The sequence below is a fragment of the Lissotriton vulgaris genome, chromosome 6 (assembly GCF_964263255.1).
Source record: "Lissotriton vulgaris chromosome 6, aLisVul1.2, whole genome shotgun sequence".
In the NCBI taxonomy this organism is placed as follows: Eukaryota; Metazoa; Chordata; class Amphibia; order Caudata; family Salamandridae; genus Lissotriton; species Lissotriton vulgaris.
Genome location: NC_141694.1, coordinates 1284774958 through 1284792435, shown reverse-complemented (window position 1 = coordinate 1284792435; position 17478 = coordinate 1284774958). Strand labels below are relative to the sequence as shown.

At 44.5% G+C, this 17478-nt stretch overlaps 1 protein-coding gene across 1 annotated transcript in view; it reads right to left on the bottom strand.

Annotated features, from left to right (window-relative positions):
• SOS1 (SOS Ras/Rac guanine nucleotide exchange factor 1) overlaps positions 1–17478 on the bottom strand; it is an 897181-nt gene that overhangs the window by 612381 nt on the left and 267322 nt on the right. Inside the window, exon 6 of the mRNA XM_086927418.1 lies at positions 761–904. Coding sequence (XP_086783544.1) covers positions 761–904 — 144 coding nt within the window. The remainder of the gene's footprint in view (positions 1–760; positions 905–17478) is intronic.

Genomic DNA, 17478 nt, shown 5'->3' with positions numbered 1-17478 from the left:
GGGGGGTTAAGGGTCCTCTAGCTTTTCTTTTCTAGGTTTCACGGGATAAACACTGGCCTTTCCTTAGTTTTGCAGATTCAAGAAACGTGATTTTTTTTCTTGAAAGGAGAATCCCTACAAAGAAGGTCTGAAGAGAGGCACGATCATCATTATAGGAAGCAGCACTTGTAGGGCTACCTTTTTGGGTTTGAAAGAAAAACTGACAATTCTCAAACAGCAATGTGATGTTTAGTTCATTAAACGACACCATACAAGTAATCATTAGAATATCAAATGACATTTTTTGGGTCAGTTGTGATTGTGTGATAGCTAGAATGTTGTTGACCGGGTTCATCTTGAAAATGATAAAAACAAATTCACATATTCACAAACAAAGAATGAGCTCTTGGCCAATGTCTATCAATAGCCAAGCACTTCGAGTATTATATTTGTAAATGTCTGCAAGGAAAACCAGTAGAACAGTAAACACCTGCACGGAAAAGGGGTCGAATTGCTGAAGAAAAAAATACGAATGTGGCATGATTCTCTGAAATAGCTAGTAAAGTAACACCATTGGCGAATTACATTCTTGAATGTTTCTAGTAGGACAATGTAAAATAAAAAAAGCTTGTAAATTTAAAACAGATCCAACACTTAGAAATTATAATGTACATCTTTGAGTAATATTAGAAGATGTGGGTTAAGCTATAGATCTAAAATCCAAAACTCGTCCTCTTGAGGTGTATACGTGGTACATACTGGTTACAAAAATACTGCTTACCTCTGCTAGATCTTCAAAACAACTCCCAACTAAAGGATGGGGACTGCTTTCATCTGTCATTTCCACAGTGTCTTCTATATGACCCAAAAGCTTTACACTAAGTTCATGAATGTCAACTATACGACTAAAAATGGTTTCTACAACCTGAAAAGCAAAAAATGCAAAATTAATTAAAAAAACTTAGAAACAGACTTTTGATACGATTTCTAGCAGACTTGAACACCATTTTCAGGATATTTTCACCTCTATGATTTGCTAATGCTATACAATATAAATAATGCATTAACAGTAAATGCTATAGTTATTTAACATTTGCAATTCCTCGGTCTGTTTTCCGGTCCAAAAGTACATTTTATTTTATCTGTGCCTGACTCAACAACAAAGACTTTATAATGTGTTGCAGATATATTCAGCACTGCATAGATTTGCCCATCTTAGGCCAAAAATAATTAGTTATAGGAGAAATGTTATTTGAAAGAAGACAACTTTGTTTCTAAAGAGGAGTCCTTAGTCCCAGGCACGTTGTTTTTCTTCATTCAGACACATGCAAGAGTAGCAAGATACATGCGGAAAGTAAATTAAATGTTAAATGGTACTTTTAATGTAAACCAAGGAATGCTTATTTATTTAACTTTTACCTTGCTACGCTTGCAATAAAAGTACCATTTAAATTCTAAAATCTAAACAGACAAAAGTAACAATGTCAAATCCAGTCACACACTTCCGGTAATCCAAATCATCCTTCAGACTACTATCACGAGTGGTTCAAATACGAAAGCACCAGCTTGCAGACCTGTTCTTCTGATTTATTTTCAACATAGTGAAAGCTTGTAAGTGCTGCATTGAAATCTAAGTAGGGAATGATTCGTTTTGCTAAATGTATTTAAGTCAGGAAGAAAAAGCACTGCTCTACATATGCCAATGTCAAACCATCCAAAGAAGCATGAACACAGACACCGGATACAACTTCCTAAGTTCATAGGGTCATGATTTGCTGCACTCAAAAATGCGTAGCGTAAGCTAGAACTAGACGGCGATGAGTATTGTAAAAAAAGAAATGCCTTATTCATCTTCAACAAAACATGTTTGCCTTAAATTAGACAGCAAGTATCAGTGGTGTGCAATAGTCCACATGCTTGACCATAGGCTGAAGAATAACTTGCTCCGATTAAGGTTTCGCCACAAGACTGATGCAGCATATTGGCTGGTGTATTGTCCTCACCCTGTAGGTCTAACCTGCCTTGTTCGAAGTGCTGCTCGGTGGATGCTGGACCCACCCAGAGCATTGTTGGAGTACAAGTGAATGACACTGCAACCAATGTGGTCGTAATTGATTTAGAGTACGTTATGTGGCCGATTCTATGTGGGCCAATGTTGTTGACTTCCTTGGCTTATAAGAATTTATCTTAACCCTTCGGGACTCTATTCAACCTGATCTGAGGAATTTTGATGAGGCCTATCGAGACGTCATCGTCGTGGAAGTCCAGAGTTTGTCTCTGATGGCAGGAGTTGAAAAATTAGAGAATTAAGCAAACTGATACAATCATTGAAAGGGAACCCAGCCTCAGCCCCCAAAATTACACGATGAATAGGGGGAAAGGGGGGTACAGGGATACTTGTACTCGTTTTCATTAACTGCTCCTCTGGAGGAAGGATGAGGCACTACTTTTTGTGACAGTAATAGTGACAATATGGTTCTCATAACCAAGGCTATTGCTAAAGCCTGTGATCTTTGGCAAAGGCTAACGATCAGCCTCAGTCTCTGGCCAGTAGAATATTTTATACATCCAAACTCCTATCTACAGATTATCCCACCGGTGGGCTCAGCTCAAGAAATTTTAGAAGCAGTGAAAAAGAGCAAGACTGGAAAGGAGGAGGTTGTCCAATTTGGTCACAAGCCCTCAAAAATATGGAGCCCCTGCGAGGACTGAACGTGGGACTGCTACCCTAAATAATATTTGCTCACAGACTCTTTTACAAGGGCAGGACATGGTTAGGGAAAATGGAGACCGTAGTCAAAATGAGGAGAATGACTCAGTATCAACTATGTAGTGTCTAACACTGGGAGAGATCCATGTATGTGGGATCGGTATAGCGTGAATCTAGCTATAAGCCTAGGGAAAAAAGAATTGGGGAGCTGTACAGCGTTTAAGACAAGTATAAAGTCAATTATTGATAGGAGAGGTAAGTGGTTATTGGACTGTTACTGCATTGTGATGTAGTGTTCTTTAAAGAGGTGAGACTTTATAGGTCATGTAATTGAGCCAGGCTTGAACTGTTTTTTGCTTGTACGTCTTGGCAAATAACAGACATTCTGTCTGGGGTTCAGTTTCAGGTAGGCACTGGACATCCGGGTCTAAAGGAGGCACTGTTTGAGGCTTTAGATGACTGGAACAGAGGAGACCTTCAGGTAGTTTTATATCATCAGCATTTTAGTGAATGTTGGTGATGTTATCTGTGAGTAGAGCTCGGAGGGGATCCATCCATGTAGAGGTTGAAGAGGACAGGAGACAATATGGAACCATGCGGGACTCCAAAGGTGATAGGAATCTTTTGGAACTTGAAGATGCTGATATAAACAAACCAGTGTCAACGGAAAAGGTAAGAGGAGAACCAGTGAAGGATATTGCCAGAATATCTGATTTGAGACTTCAGGTTGTGGATAAGTGCTGGATCACAGACTGTGCTGAAAGCAGCTAAGGAGTGCTGCAATATCAGGAGGCAGGGGTCATGTAAGAAATTGGGTTATTAGTTGAGTTGATTGGTAAGTACTCACCGAACGTAAAAATCAAAATCGATGCCAGGGTGAACCACTAAAGTCACTAAATACACCTAAGCTCAACTACCTGGTAATTATGACAGAGCAGACACGCTTATGTTAGAGGCAATGGATAAAGTATTTAGGCAGTACTAAACAGTAGTAAAGTCGAAATGCAGAGCAACAAAAATTCCAAAACAAATTTAGAAAAATGGAATCAAATGATGTAAAACAGAATGACAAAAATCCAATAATGTGAACGGAAGATATGAATATTAAAATGTTTAAGTAGAAATAGCGCCAATAAGCAACAAAGTGCCAATGAAAGCCAATGGTCACGGTACAACAGGACTTAGGTGCAATTTAAAGCTAACTGACACAATAACCACACTGGTCAATTAATCATTGCAGCACATGTATTTTATGTAAGAATAACATTGGTTCAATAAATGTTTTGAAAACGTCCCACTGTGTATTCTCTGTATATTTCTCTGAGAAAAAGTAAGCACGAGTGACTGAGCGAAAGGTTCTGCACTGTTTCCACGATCCCTTAGGGGTCAGAGTTGTCCTGTTCAGTGATTCGATTCCAAAAAGTGGGACAACGGGGCAGGTTTAGAGAGGTCCAACATACGTGCCCCAATAGTACTATACACAAGAAGGGTATGGAAATCCTCTGAGTCCAAGTGAAAGAACAGGGAGATACTGGAGGTGGGCGTGGCCCCACACTGAAGATGAAGGGGGAAATCCCCTTTTCGGAACAAGGGCTCTCACACACCTAGCGAGCTATGCGTCATGCTTCATCATATGAGCATGCCCCTCGTCAGGTCGGTGCTGCAATACCGGACGGGCACCCAGTACAGGGCTCTTTGACAGGGATCTTTTGTTCCTTCCGTTGAGTTCAGTGGGGATGAGGGGCCTAGTAGGTGTAGATATGGGAGGGAAGTGGGTTAAAACAGGTCAGTTAGTCCTAGCAATTATTTATTCAAGAAGATAAACTGCCTGATTAAAAATAGAGAGTGGCAGTGAACTAGAGGAGATGTATCTAGCTGTATGCGCCCTACTCTCGGTCGGTCAACATGTTTCATGCCCTGTGTGTCAGGAGGATCTAGGCACTTCTTCAGGACCAAGTTAAACGCTATCTACAGAGCGTGGTAAGTAGAAACCTACATACCACGTTCTCAGGTCAATAACCTGCAACCAAAAGAAAAGGAAAAAATATGTTATTATGGTGGGATGCAAACACTGTACATTTATTTATTTATTTTTATTTATTTATTTAAACTTATAAGGCGCGCAGCTACCCGCAGTGGGTTTCCCGGCGCCAAGGGATAGATTAAAAGAGGGAGAGAACATACCATGAAATTTTGCTGAAAAGAGACACCCTAATGGCTACTGAAAAAAACAGGTTAAGTCCCTTACGGAATCGAAGAAGATTCGTTTTGATTTTTAGACTAACAGGCATAGCGTTCCAAAATTTCCGACCTAGATGAGAAAATGAGCGGCCGTTCATCTTTACCAGCTTGAATCTCGGAATCACAAAATCACATTTCCTCGAGGATCTCAAGGAGCGGCTATGCTTATAGGCCTGGATGAGACCCTGTAAGTACCTAGGGGCTGAACCTTGTTTAATCTTAAAGATGTAGCATAGAGCCTTAAATATAATTCGACTAGCAATCCTAAGCCAATGAAGATCATGGAGTGCTTGGGGAGCAGAGACTCTCCGCGGAACATGGCATAAAAGCTGTGCAGCCGCATTTTGCACAACTTGGAGTTTGTTTACTGTTGTTTGGTCAGCTCCATGATAAAGGACATTTCCGTAGTCCAGGCGGGAAACAGCCAATGCCTGGACTACAGTCCTCTGTGTGGAAACAGGGAGTGTCCAAATGATTTTTTGAAGCCATCTGAAAGTGCGAAACAGCTGGAGGATCCCTTTACTAAACAAAACAAGAGAGGAGTACCATCAGAAATAGCTTAGATAAAGCGGTCTGAATGGAATGAATGAGAAAAAAAGAGAAGAGAGTCCTTCCTTTTTTTTAAGAAACCCCTCACTCACCGATGGCACTCGGCTGTCAGGGTCCACCCTGACAGCCGAGTGCCATCAGGGTGTGCTACGACACCTGGACTACAGTGGAGCGGGTATTTTGTGTGTGAAGTGAAAAAAATGTTAAAAATTGTCCTGGTATACTTGTGTAGAAGGTTTATTCTCAAGAACTGGACAATATTAAAAGTAAGTGTGTGGATACGTTTAGGTGTTATGACCGTGTGTATCTCTTATGTGTGAGGTCTACATGTTTCAACCCGTTGGATGGAAAAGTGCCGGGTTTTCGTCAGGACCAAAAAGGAAAATGGGTGGTCAGGACACACTAACGCCCTGCCGGTCCCTAGTTTCCTGTGCACAACTGACAAAATTGGTCAGAGTGAAAAAGCTCAGAAACAACAATGGTTGAGCTGAAAAGCAAAAAGACCTGTAGGAGAAAAATGTAAAAGGTCACAAGTATAATTAATACAAGCCTGTTACGAAGTGCCATACTGGTTCTCACGTGTCTTCTGCTGTGTCGTACATTCCATTCAAGGTTTATAGTGATCGGTAGTGACTGGCTATCACTAAAGCTGGCACACTATCATTGGTGTTGTGCTCGGTGATCACTAAATACTTAATATAGGCATTCAGTCATATTTAGCACTGAATAGTGCGTGGAAACAATGCTCACAGTGCCATTAGCGTGAGGGAACAACGAAGTGAATTCTATGTGTTTCACCTTTGACTCAGACTGGCACACTCCGGTGATGTCGGTGTGCTTCGTGGTTGGGTGGTTATTCGATTATTTTTCATACAAAGTCGGTCGCAATCAGCACTTCCGAGTGCACGACATACCTGCTCACGTATGAGTTAAAGTGAGCAATAATCGACGTAATTGATTTGTCCCATCATACATACACTCACACCATGCAGACACACAAACAATTCACACACACGGGTGCACAAAGGGGAAATAAGGCTTACTCCTATTTAGGATCTTTTAGGCTTCACGGGGTGGAGGGAAGGTAAAAACCAAGCTGCCATATTCTGCAAAGGGGGAAATGGTAAAAAAGCTATCACGGGTTAGGTTTCAGGATACTGAATCCAAGTTGTCAGTATCGGGCTCAGAGTATTACTTACAGTTCAGTTGGTTACAGAGTTCTTAGTACCTACTCGCCTCTCCGTGCCTCCCCGTAAATGATACAGAAGCCGCCGGGGTGGATATAGCGGCAACTGTGCTTCCGGGAAGGGCGTGGCCGCGTCAATGCGTGATGACGCAATGGCGTGTCAGAAGTGGAAAGAGAGAACGGGGCGAGTGCGTCCCGAGCGTTGCTAAGCAATGCCGGAAAGGATTGTTTACATAGGAGTATTAAGCAATCCTAAAAGGGGGGGTATTTTTATAAAAGAACAGAGCTGTGAATAAACCAAGTTTAGGCATAATTCACAAATCCCGAGATTGGAAAGGGGCGACCATTCGGTCCCCCCGAACGTATGGCCGAGTACCACGAGCCCCCCGGGAAGCCATTTTTGGGCGGGAGGCGAGCCTCGGCTGGTATGCCCGAAGCGGCGTAGCCGGGGCGCGCTGTTTCCCGCCCTCGAGTGGGCTGGCCTAGACACTGACGCGGCTGGCCACGCCCTAAGGGCAGGCAGGGGCGGGTTTACGCCCGCCCTGAAGACGGATAAAAGGAGCAACAAGCCAAGAACGCATCCTCTTGTTCCTGTGCTCTGAAGCTGCACCCCCTCGCTGCACGTGAGCTCGAGACGGAACGAAGAGCCAATTTTGAATGTGGTAATCTTTCTTGTTTGTCTTACAGATACTCTGTTGGGGAATGCCTAAGAAAGTTGGAAAGCGAATGACTACCGACCAGATGCTGCGTGTTCTTATGAAAGAGGTGACCGACCTAAAGAAGCGAATGGCGGAGAAAGATGGGGAAGAGGGACCGAAACGTCCATTGGCTGGAGCAGCTCCGGGAGGAAAAGGCAAGAGGCCCAGAAGGGGAGCAGCTGGAGGGGACATCCCGGTTCCCTGTACCCCACTCGAAGAGCCAACTCCGGTGCCGGCGGAGGGGAATCCGATTCCCGTGGTGGTCACCCCCGTGTCCGGGGAGGATATGCCGCCCGAGCTGGCAGCACAATTAGCAGCGTGGTTGGGTAAAAATAATGAGGGCGCCACGGCTGACGACGCACGGTTTTTGATGAGGCAACTGCGTGAAACAAGGGAGGCGGCTAAGGCAGCATCGCCAGTCATCACGCCGGCCGCGGCAGGAGGAAAGCCACCTGGGATAGGCTCAGCCGCAGATACAGCTTCCGGTTCAGGTAAGCGGCCATTGCCGATTGCGAGGGATGAGTCTGCCCCGTCAAGAAGGGAAAAGTTGGGTCAACATGTCCCTCTAGCTATTAAGGAGAAGATATGGGCAGATGAGTATATAAACATCTTCTCGTTGCTTACCGATCATTATGAGATGGAATATGTTAAGAGCCAAAAGGAGCTCATGCATCCGAGTGTTTGGCGCGCAAAGATGGCCGCCTTCAAGGTAAATGAGAACATTGGCAATTGGGGCAAGGCGTGGGGGATTTTTACATCCATCCTGGGCGAACGTAGGCCCGAATTACTGTCTGAATTGCCGATTTATCAGTCACGGATCATGGGGTATTCCGTGTCACATGGGGGCAATCAGTGGTTCTGTTACGATAATATTTTCAGAAAAGCGAAAGAACATGATAAAAACTTAACTTGGGATTGTTACGATTCTGTGTCATGGTCAAAAATGGCGGATACTGGTATGTTGAATTTGCCATTAGTAGGGAGTAGTGTGGGGGAGTCCTCCCGCCAATATTCTGGGACCTCCTTTCGATCAGGCGCGAGTAACGAATACCAGTCCAGGCCGAACGGCACCACAGGTAAAAAGGGGAGTTGTTGGAACTTTAACAGGGGTAAATGTACGAGGCCCCAGGGGTCATGCAAATTTAGGCACGAATGTAGCGGGTGTGGGCAAGCGTCCCATCCTGAGTCCATGTGCAGAGCCAAAACAGGTGATAACGGGGGTAGAGGAGGCGCCAAGCAGGTCTGAAATAGTCCGAGGGGCGCCTTTACCTACTCAGATTGATACCATGGCAATGATTCCTTGGCTCAGCGAATACCCGGACCACGCTTCCGCTGGGGTGTTGCGGAACGGGTTTTCATATGGTTTCCGCATCCCAGTGGGGGAGTTTCAGGGTTTAGCGAAATGTAAAAACCAAATATCAGTCTTGCAGCACACGACCGTGGTACAGCAGAAGATTGGGAAAGAGGTGGCTCGAGGTCGAGTCGCCGGTCCGTTTAATGTGCCACCGGTTGCTAACTTTGTTTGTTCCCCCTTAGGGGTGGTCCCCAAGAAGGACCCGGGTGAGTTTCGGCTGATACATAATTTATCAGCCCCACGTGGTCTTTCCGTAAACGATGCGATAGACCCAGCAGTGTGTTCAGTACGGTATGCATCTTTCGATGAGGCCGTAGCCATTTTGAATCGCCTAGGGCCCGGTGCGCTGATGGCGAAATCTGATATCGAGTCAGCGTTCCGGTTGCTCCCGGTACATCCAGACTATCAGCGTCTTCTTGGTTTCACGTTTCAGGGACACTATTACATGGATAGATGTATGCCAATGGGGTGCTCTATATCTTGTTCCTATTTCGAGCAGTTCAGTTGTTTCCTGCAATGGGTCTTCACAAGGAAGACGGGGTTTCATCAGGTTATGCATTATCTCGATGACTTTTTGTTTCTAGGGGCAGCCGGGGATCCGGAATGTGGTCAGGCTTTGAATGAATTTTGTGTCTTAATGAACCATTTTGGTGTGCCATTGGCACCCGGTAAGACGGTGGGTCCTTCGACTTGCCTCGAGTTTCTGGGGATCGAGCTCGACTCCGAGGAGGGTTGTTTTCGTTTACCAAGAGAAAAAGTGCTTAGGTTCAGGGCATCCCTGGAGACGTGTATTAGTCAGTCTAAGGTTAAGTTGCAGCAATTACAACAATTGGTGGGGCAGCTGAATTTTGCCCTGAGAGTAATACCGATGGCCCGCCCCTTTTCCCGCTCGATCGCTCAGGCCATGGTCGGCCTGAAGGAGGGTCACCATCGCACGAGGCTCTCGGCCGAGGTTCGCCAGGACATGCGCATTTGGTTGGCATTTCTGGCGGATTTCAATGGTCGAGTTGTCTGGAACAAACCGGCGGTGTCCTCCGAGGAGCTGGGGCTGTGGACAGATTCGGCAGGGAGCATTGGTTTTGGTGCCATCTTTGGCACACAATGGTCGGCTCAAAAATGGCCGTCATGGTGGCATGAGGATGGGTTGACGAGTAACATTGCTTTTCTTGAACTGTTCCCCATTCTGGTGGCCCTGAAAACTTGGCCTGAGGGGTTTAGAGATCACTCTGTGGTATTCTGGTCTGATAACATGACCGTGGTTGAGTGTATCAATAGCCAGGCGGCACGATGCAAATGGATCCTGAGGCTGATGAAAGAAATTGTCTTGTTGTGTATGCAATTGAATGTCCTATTTAAGGCAAGACATGTGCCGGGGGTGATGAACCAAGCGGCTGACACGCTTTCTCGTTTCCGTATGCAGGCCTTCTGGGGTTTTCTGCCCACAGCGGACCCGGTGGCGGCACCCTTTCCCGAAGCTCTCTGGTCTCTCGGTGCCCCGAACTACGAAACCTCGTGGGAGAGAGTTTAGCACCCAGGACAAGGAAGGCATATGAAGGGGCGTTCCGTTCCTATTTGGCCTTTTTGGGGACTGCTGGAGGGGAGCTTTGGGGCCAGGAGGAGTGGGTAGTAAATTTCCTGCTGTCTTTACATCAGGCAGGCAAATCTGTGGCTACTGCCCAGAGGCATCGGGCAGCCATTTCCTTTATGGCTAGGGCTTATGGGATCCAGGACCCGACAGCGTCTTTCGTTGTACAAAAAGCGCTACGTGGGTGGCAACGCCTTGAGGGTCGCAGAGTAGATGAAAGGCGCCCGATAGGTCTGGATAGGTTGGCCCTGTTATTATCTGTACTCCCTTCAACGTGTTCATCCCAGTATGAAACAGTGTTATTCCGAGCCACTTTTGCGTTGGCATTCCATGGGGCTATGCGGGTAAGCGAACTAGTGGCGAGGAACAAGCGGGATGTGACGGGGGGACTGTGCCGAGAGCACGTTCAGGTCAGAGGGGAGACAATGTCCATCTCGTTTGTCAGGTCCAAGACCGACCAGGGTGCGATGGGGGACTGCATAATCATACAAAGGATTCCCGGGTCCTCCATGTGCCCGGTAAGTTGCGTAGAGGAATATTTAGCGCAAAGGGTGGCATCATGGGGGGGGACATTGTTGCGACACGCTGACACCACCCCACTGACGAGGTTTCAGTTTCAGCGGGTGCTTGCGATGTCAATCTCCGCTGCGGGCTTGAACCCCGGCGAGTTTGGGACCCATTCCTTTCGGATAGGGGCTGCTACAGAGGCTACAGCCAGGGGTCTGAATGTCGAACAAGTTAAACGTGTGGGGCGTTGGTCCTCGAACTGTTATAAAAGGTATGTGCGGTTGCACATGTTGTGAAGCTGTAATGATGTACTCACGCTTCTTGTTTTCTTTGGTTTTCAGTTGCGCAAGCCTACGAGGCGGGGCGGACTGTGCAGTCGACCCAACACCGGGTCAGCGGTCAGACATCACCGGCTGTGAAAAAGGAGGTGTGGGTCGTGGGCCACTCATACGTGAGGCGGGCCGCGGACGTATTCAAAGCAGGTGACATGATTCACGTGGCTGGGGAATACGGGTACAGTGTGTCCTTCTACGGAAAGGGCGGGCTCTGTATTGACCAGTTTCAATCATTTTTTGAGGGTTTGTTAGGGCGGACGAGGTCACCGCCGGCTATAGTCATAGTACATCTTGAGGGCAACGATTTGGTGTCCACTGGTATACGACTACTTCTTGAGGCAATGCTTTCCACTGTAAGTTGGTTAGCGAGAAGAGTTCCAGGGTGCACAATCGCATGGTCCCATATGATATCGCGAAAAGTGTGGCGGGGGGCTCTTTCAGTTTCTGCTCTGAATCATTCAGTAAGGAAGATTAATAATAAAGTAAGTCGATTGTTCCGTTCAAGTACACTGCATTCTATTTCGCATGGTTGTATTAAAGGGGACAGTATGTATTTGGGTGATGGTGTTCATTTGTCCCGGGTGGGGAACGAGTTACTCATAGGAGACCTGATAGCTTGGCTGGGGACTTTAAGACATGACCTTTAGGTAGGAGTGTGTGGGGGGTCCGGATAGCCGGTCAACTATCCGGCCTGTGGCGGTAAGGTCATGATCGGTGAGCACTAATTGGTAGATCCCTATGAGTGGGCGTCACCCATTACGGATGGGAGCGCTCGAGGGAGGTGGCCATTGGCCCCTCAACGGGTAGGCGGTCCCTTCTAAGGATGGGACGCCGAAAGGAAAGGAAAGGCGGTCAAGGCCCCTTCCTGGGTAGGAGGGGCTACAGCCCCCTCCTGGGGAATTTCCCGGGGCCAGGATATCTGAGACGGCAGATGTGGTAAGTTGTGTGGGGTTTGGGAGGGGGTCTACGCTACCTTCTAGATACCTCACACGAGTCCTCGAACGACCTTTAAGTGGCGTCGAGTTTATTGGGGCCCCCGTCAAGTCAAGGGAAATTGGTAGTTGCACTTGAGGTACACCTCTGTGCGGTCGCCCCTCACAAGTGAGGGGGATATTTCGGGTTTAGGGATCTTGACACCGGTTACGACCTTGCCGTTGGCCCTTAAACGTTAGGATGTACAATTTCAAAATTTCAAGTTAATGTTTTGTAGGATGTTAGTTCGGCTAGGAGAACCTTTGTATTAGAGAATATGTTAAGGTTAGCCAAAACATCGCAATGTGGTAATGAAATTGTACATAATATGAAACTGTTATTTTAATGTTTTATTTTGTTTCATATTTTAATAAATACGGCCAGGAGGGTCACTCCCTCCCGTCTTCCAAAAAGTTCAGAACTGTTTCCGGTTTCCCATCCTTGGGGAGTGTGTTGAGAGGGGGTGGCGGGTATCGCGGCCATATGGACACGGACCCAGTTTTGGTGCTTAAAGTTATCTATTTCGCTGGCAACGTCAAGACGCGTTTCGCAGCCTCAGCCGCTTGTTCACTCGACAGATTGCACAGAATCGTGAGTCAAATTTAAAGTGACATACACCATGGTGAAACATCTCACGTGACTTTTCGATGTAATAAAGTTGGAAGAAATACTATCGTAGTAGCAGCAACTTCATAGTAATCCATGAATGTGAAATACATATAACAACATGTTAAATAACAATATTCGCTTTTTGTGCTTGTTTGCTACTTGAGACTACAATAAAGGTAAAATACCTTAAAATAATCCGCTGAATGCATGTCTTGTAACTATTCACTATGTGGAGGAGATATATATTTTTTAAGCGTTATATCTACCTTCTACCAACCTACTTCATAACCACATATGTTGGCTTCATGCTAAAAAATAAAGGAGGGTGAGATGCACTCCAGGTAATCCAACATTAATCCATATTTAAACCAATGTGTGCTTTCAAACATTTTCGGCGTGCAAAGCTTGCTTCGCGCATCGTCCCATTGCGCTGTAAACACTATAAAAGTCAACGACGAAGGAACCCATTTTGGTTCCATCAAGCATGCACTGCCACGTCACAGCCTGAATCCAATGAATTAAATTCATCTATTTTAAACGTTTTTTTCATTTTTTTCGTTTTTCTCCTTTACTTTTCATCCTGTCTTTTCTTTGGTTCAATTCATTTTACTCAATACATGTTCAACAACACTGTTCAGCGTAAACTCGGAAGCATGAGGTGGGTTCCATGTCATGTTTTATTTATCAAGTCCAATGCGTTTCGGGAATAACTTTCCCTTCGTCAGGGACATCTGAAAATACAAACAAGTATGTGTGCTTTAGATCGTTTCTACCAATAAAGTTTAAACAGTTGATACTGTTTTTTGCAATGAGTTTCACAGTGAAACATTGGCCATTATTCTGCCGTATATGCAAACAATTATCATTTACCCACACCATACCTTCTTGTTAAAACACATAATTTTCTCACATAATACTCTTAGACTCAATAACTCTAAACCATTGAATAAGCCCTCCCTTGTGCATAGGCAAAAACAGTTCACCAATTTAGAGGCTCAAACTTTTTCAATACGTTAAAACGCTTACCATGACATGCTGGTGAATCTTAAATTTCCGACATCAATTTCATGGAAACTCAATACTTTTAGTTTTTAAGAAGACATGAAATCATTTTCCTCTTCACTAGCGTGCCGAAGCGTGCGTGGCTTTTGTGAAATGTAATCTGAAGCACAAACTCAAAAGCGCCGCCTTTCTATACTGCTGCCTCCTCTTAATACACCTCAGGTGGTTCATTACATCATTAAAGCTGAGACGGTGCATGCTACAAAAATATACTTTATTACTCCTTCGACTGGGTTTAAGCCCATACAACTATAAATCCCATAATGCAATAAATCACGTCTCCGTACATTTATGTATATAACGGAGTGTACCAATAAAAGAGATGGCACCCACAAAGAAAATGTTGATAAACAGGACAAGCGCACTTGAGAACATGATGATGAAGAACTACTCGGAAGTACAGGGTGGAGCTCCCTGTCATAATGGACAACCAAAGGTTACAAGCAACGCTCGTAAGAAGCAATATGGACATTATCTGCACATGATTCATTATTTTAAGGACTCACAAGGATATTAGGCAGCTCTGCACACAGTGACTCTAATCTTACACATTACCTCGTAGTTTATTTATTGGTACACTCCGTTATATACATAAATGTACGGAGACGTGATTTATTGCATTATGGGATTTATAGTTGTATGGGCTTAAACCCAGTCGAAGGAGTAATAGAGTATATTTTTGTAGCATGCACCGTCTCAGCTTTAATGATGTAATGAACCACCTGAGGTGTATTAAGAGGAGGCAGCAGTATAGAAAGGCGGCGCTTTTGAGTTTGTGCTTAAGATTACATTTCACAAAAGCCACGCACGCTTCGGCACGCTAGTGAAGAGGAAAATGATTTCATGTCTTCTTAAAAACTAAAAGTATTGAGTTTCCATGAAATTGATGTCGGAAATTTAAGATTCACCAGCATGTCATGGTAAGCGTTTTAACGTATTGAAAAAGTTTGAGCCTCTAAATTGGTGAACTGTTTTTGCCTATGCACAAGGGAGGGCTTATTCAATGGTTTAGAGTTATTGAGTCTAAGAGTATTATGTGAGAAAATTATGTGTTTTAACAAGAAGGTATGGTGTGGGTAAATGATAATTGTTTGCATATACGGCAGAATAATGGCCAATGTTTCACTGTGAAACTCATTGCAAAAAACAGTATCAACTGTTTAAACTTTATTGGTAGAAACGATCTAAAGCACACATACTTGTTTGTATTTTCAGATGTCCCTGACGAAGGGAAAGTTATTCCCGAAATGCATTGGACTTGATAAATAAAACATGACATGGAACCCACCTCATGCTTCCGAGTTTACGCTGAACAGTGTTGTTGAACATGTATTGAGTAAAATGAATTGAACCAAAGAAAAGACAGGATGAAAAGTAAAGGAGAAAAATGAAAAAATGAAAAAACGTTTAAAATAGATGAATTTAATTCATTGGATTCAGGCTGTGACGTGGCAGTGCATGCTTGATGGAACCAAAATGGGTTCCTTCGTTGTTGGCTTCATGCTAAAGTCACGTGACAAGAGACCAACTATCTCGAAATTGCATTATACCTCTAAAGTGAAAATGTGCAACAATATATGTGCAAAAAGTGTGCAAAAAATAGCACGAGTTAAAATACTGTTCAAGGTACTGAACTTCCCATGAGACATCCTATGAAGTGCATCTACGCAATGTTGTCCACATTGCTAACTTGTAGTTGCCATAAGTCATAAAAAGAGTTGATCTAGATGCCAATATCCGTAAAATACCAAAACGTGTCTTGCGGTCCAATTTAAATACAGACTTATGTACATTTTGGGGTCGGGATTGTTGAATCTCAAACACCATTGTCAGTGCATCAGTAAATAAATATATAAATAGATGAATAAATAAATGCAATATGTACATATAAAAACATACGTCATAAAATCCAAGTACAACTATATGAAAATAATATATGTATAAATACTGTGTAATAATTGCATAAATGCGAACTAATCTATGTACACATTATGCGGACAATAGCCCCTGCTGAAGGAAAGTGGTAATCTTTCCTAGTCTGAGAATGGTTTATAATAAATAACTGACGTCCTTCATACCCTTGAATACCCTATGGTCAGAAGACATCTGGTTACCGGACTATGGGGGGTTCTTGTAGTATGATGAAGTGGGAGCTACACTACGTTTTCTCTGGATACAGTTGGCAATTGGCAATTCGTGATGTCTCTCCAACTGGTTATATACATATGAGGTTAGATCAAATAACAGTAAGGCAGATTTCATAGAATCGGGGCACTGAATTATGTGAATATTGGGTTAACCAAACTTGAGATTACAGGCAAGTGAATAAATCTTCTGTGTTATTGAGACTGTTGGGCTGTTTGGTGTCGAGCTGTAGAATATACCTTGTTTCCAGCCTCCTAAGCTTACTTTCTCGGTCTCCTCCTCTCCTGCTAGGTGGTATAGCGTCTATCAGGTAGTAGGTAAGGCTCTTGTTGTTTGATTTGTGAAAGTCTTTGAAGTGCCTTGCTACTGGATAGGTATTGTCCGAGTTTGTGATTGGCCGGAGGTGTTGGAGGATTCTTTTGTGTGTCTGTAATTTTGTGCTCCCTATATAGCGTAAGCCACAAGGGCAGGATAGCACATATACACAGTATTCTGTCTTGCAAGTGAGGCGCTTGTTCACCTTATGCAAGCGATCACTGAAGGGTGTTTGATATGTGGTGGTTCTGACCCTATGCAAGCATGCTTTGCATGTTTTGCAGCGTATAAACCCCTTATGTGTTGCAGCCAATCAGTTTTTTCGATAATTGCAGGATTGGTGGTCACTAGGCTGTCTCGCATGGACGGGGCACGACTAAGTAATGGACACCCTCTGCGGTAGCTGGGGTCCTATTACTGGAGCATTAAGAACCAACTGCCAGCATGATTGGACTATCCTGTTAATTTTTTTGTGTTGGCTGTTGTAATTCATAATTAGTCTGAATTCAGGTATAGAGGGCGCTGTCGTATCCCTAGCTGCTTGGTCACCGCCTTGGCATGGATACTTGTCTGCTAGGAGGAGGTTCCTGTCGAGCAAACTGGTTTTGATGATCGCTTGCTCCAAAGTTCTCTCTCGAGGAAAAGCTGCCTGCTCTGTTTCTGCACTAGCTTTAAAACCCGCTCTGTGCTGCCTATGCGTTTCAATCTGAGCATCTCCCCGTAGGGGATGCTCTGGATTAAATGACGCGGATGCGCACTGGAAGCGTGCAGGATGGAATTTCCTGCTGTTTCCTTGCGGTGAAGTCTGGTTTCCAGCTTTTGGTTATGTACAAACACCTGAGTGTCAAGGAGGTTTACCGACGTGTCACTAATGGTAGCTGTGAAATTCAAGTTAAGTGAATTGATGTTAATGTTGCTAATTAACTCCTCAGCCTGTTCTCGGGTGCCACGCCATACTATAAACAGATTGTCGATAAATCTCAACCAGACCATCACGTTATTGTTCATAATCTCAGCATAGTGGGTTTTGAGAACCAGCTCCTCCCACCAGCCAAGGTGCAAGCACGCATAGCTGGGGGAGAAGCTGGCCCCCATCGCCACTCCCTGAATCTGCTGGTACAAAAGATTATCGAACATGAATACATTGTTACATAGACAAAACTCAATCATGTTTATCAGCAAATTGTTGTGCTCAGAGTGTAAAGCAGGCCTTTGTGCCAGATAAAATTGT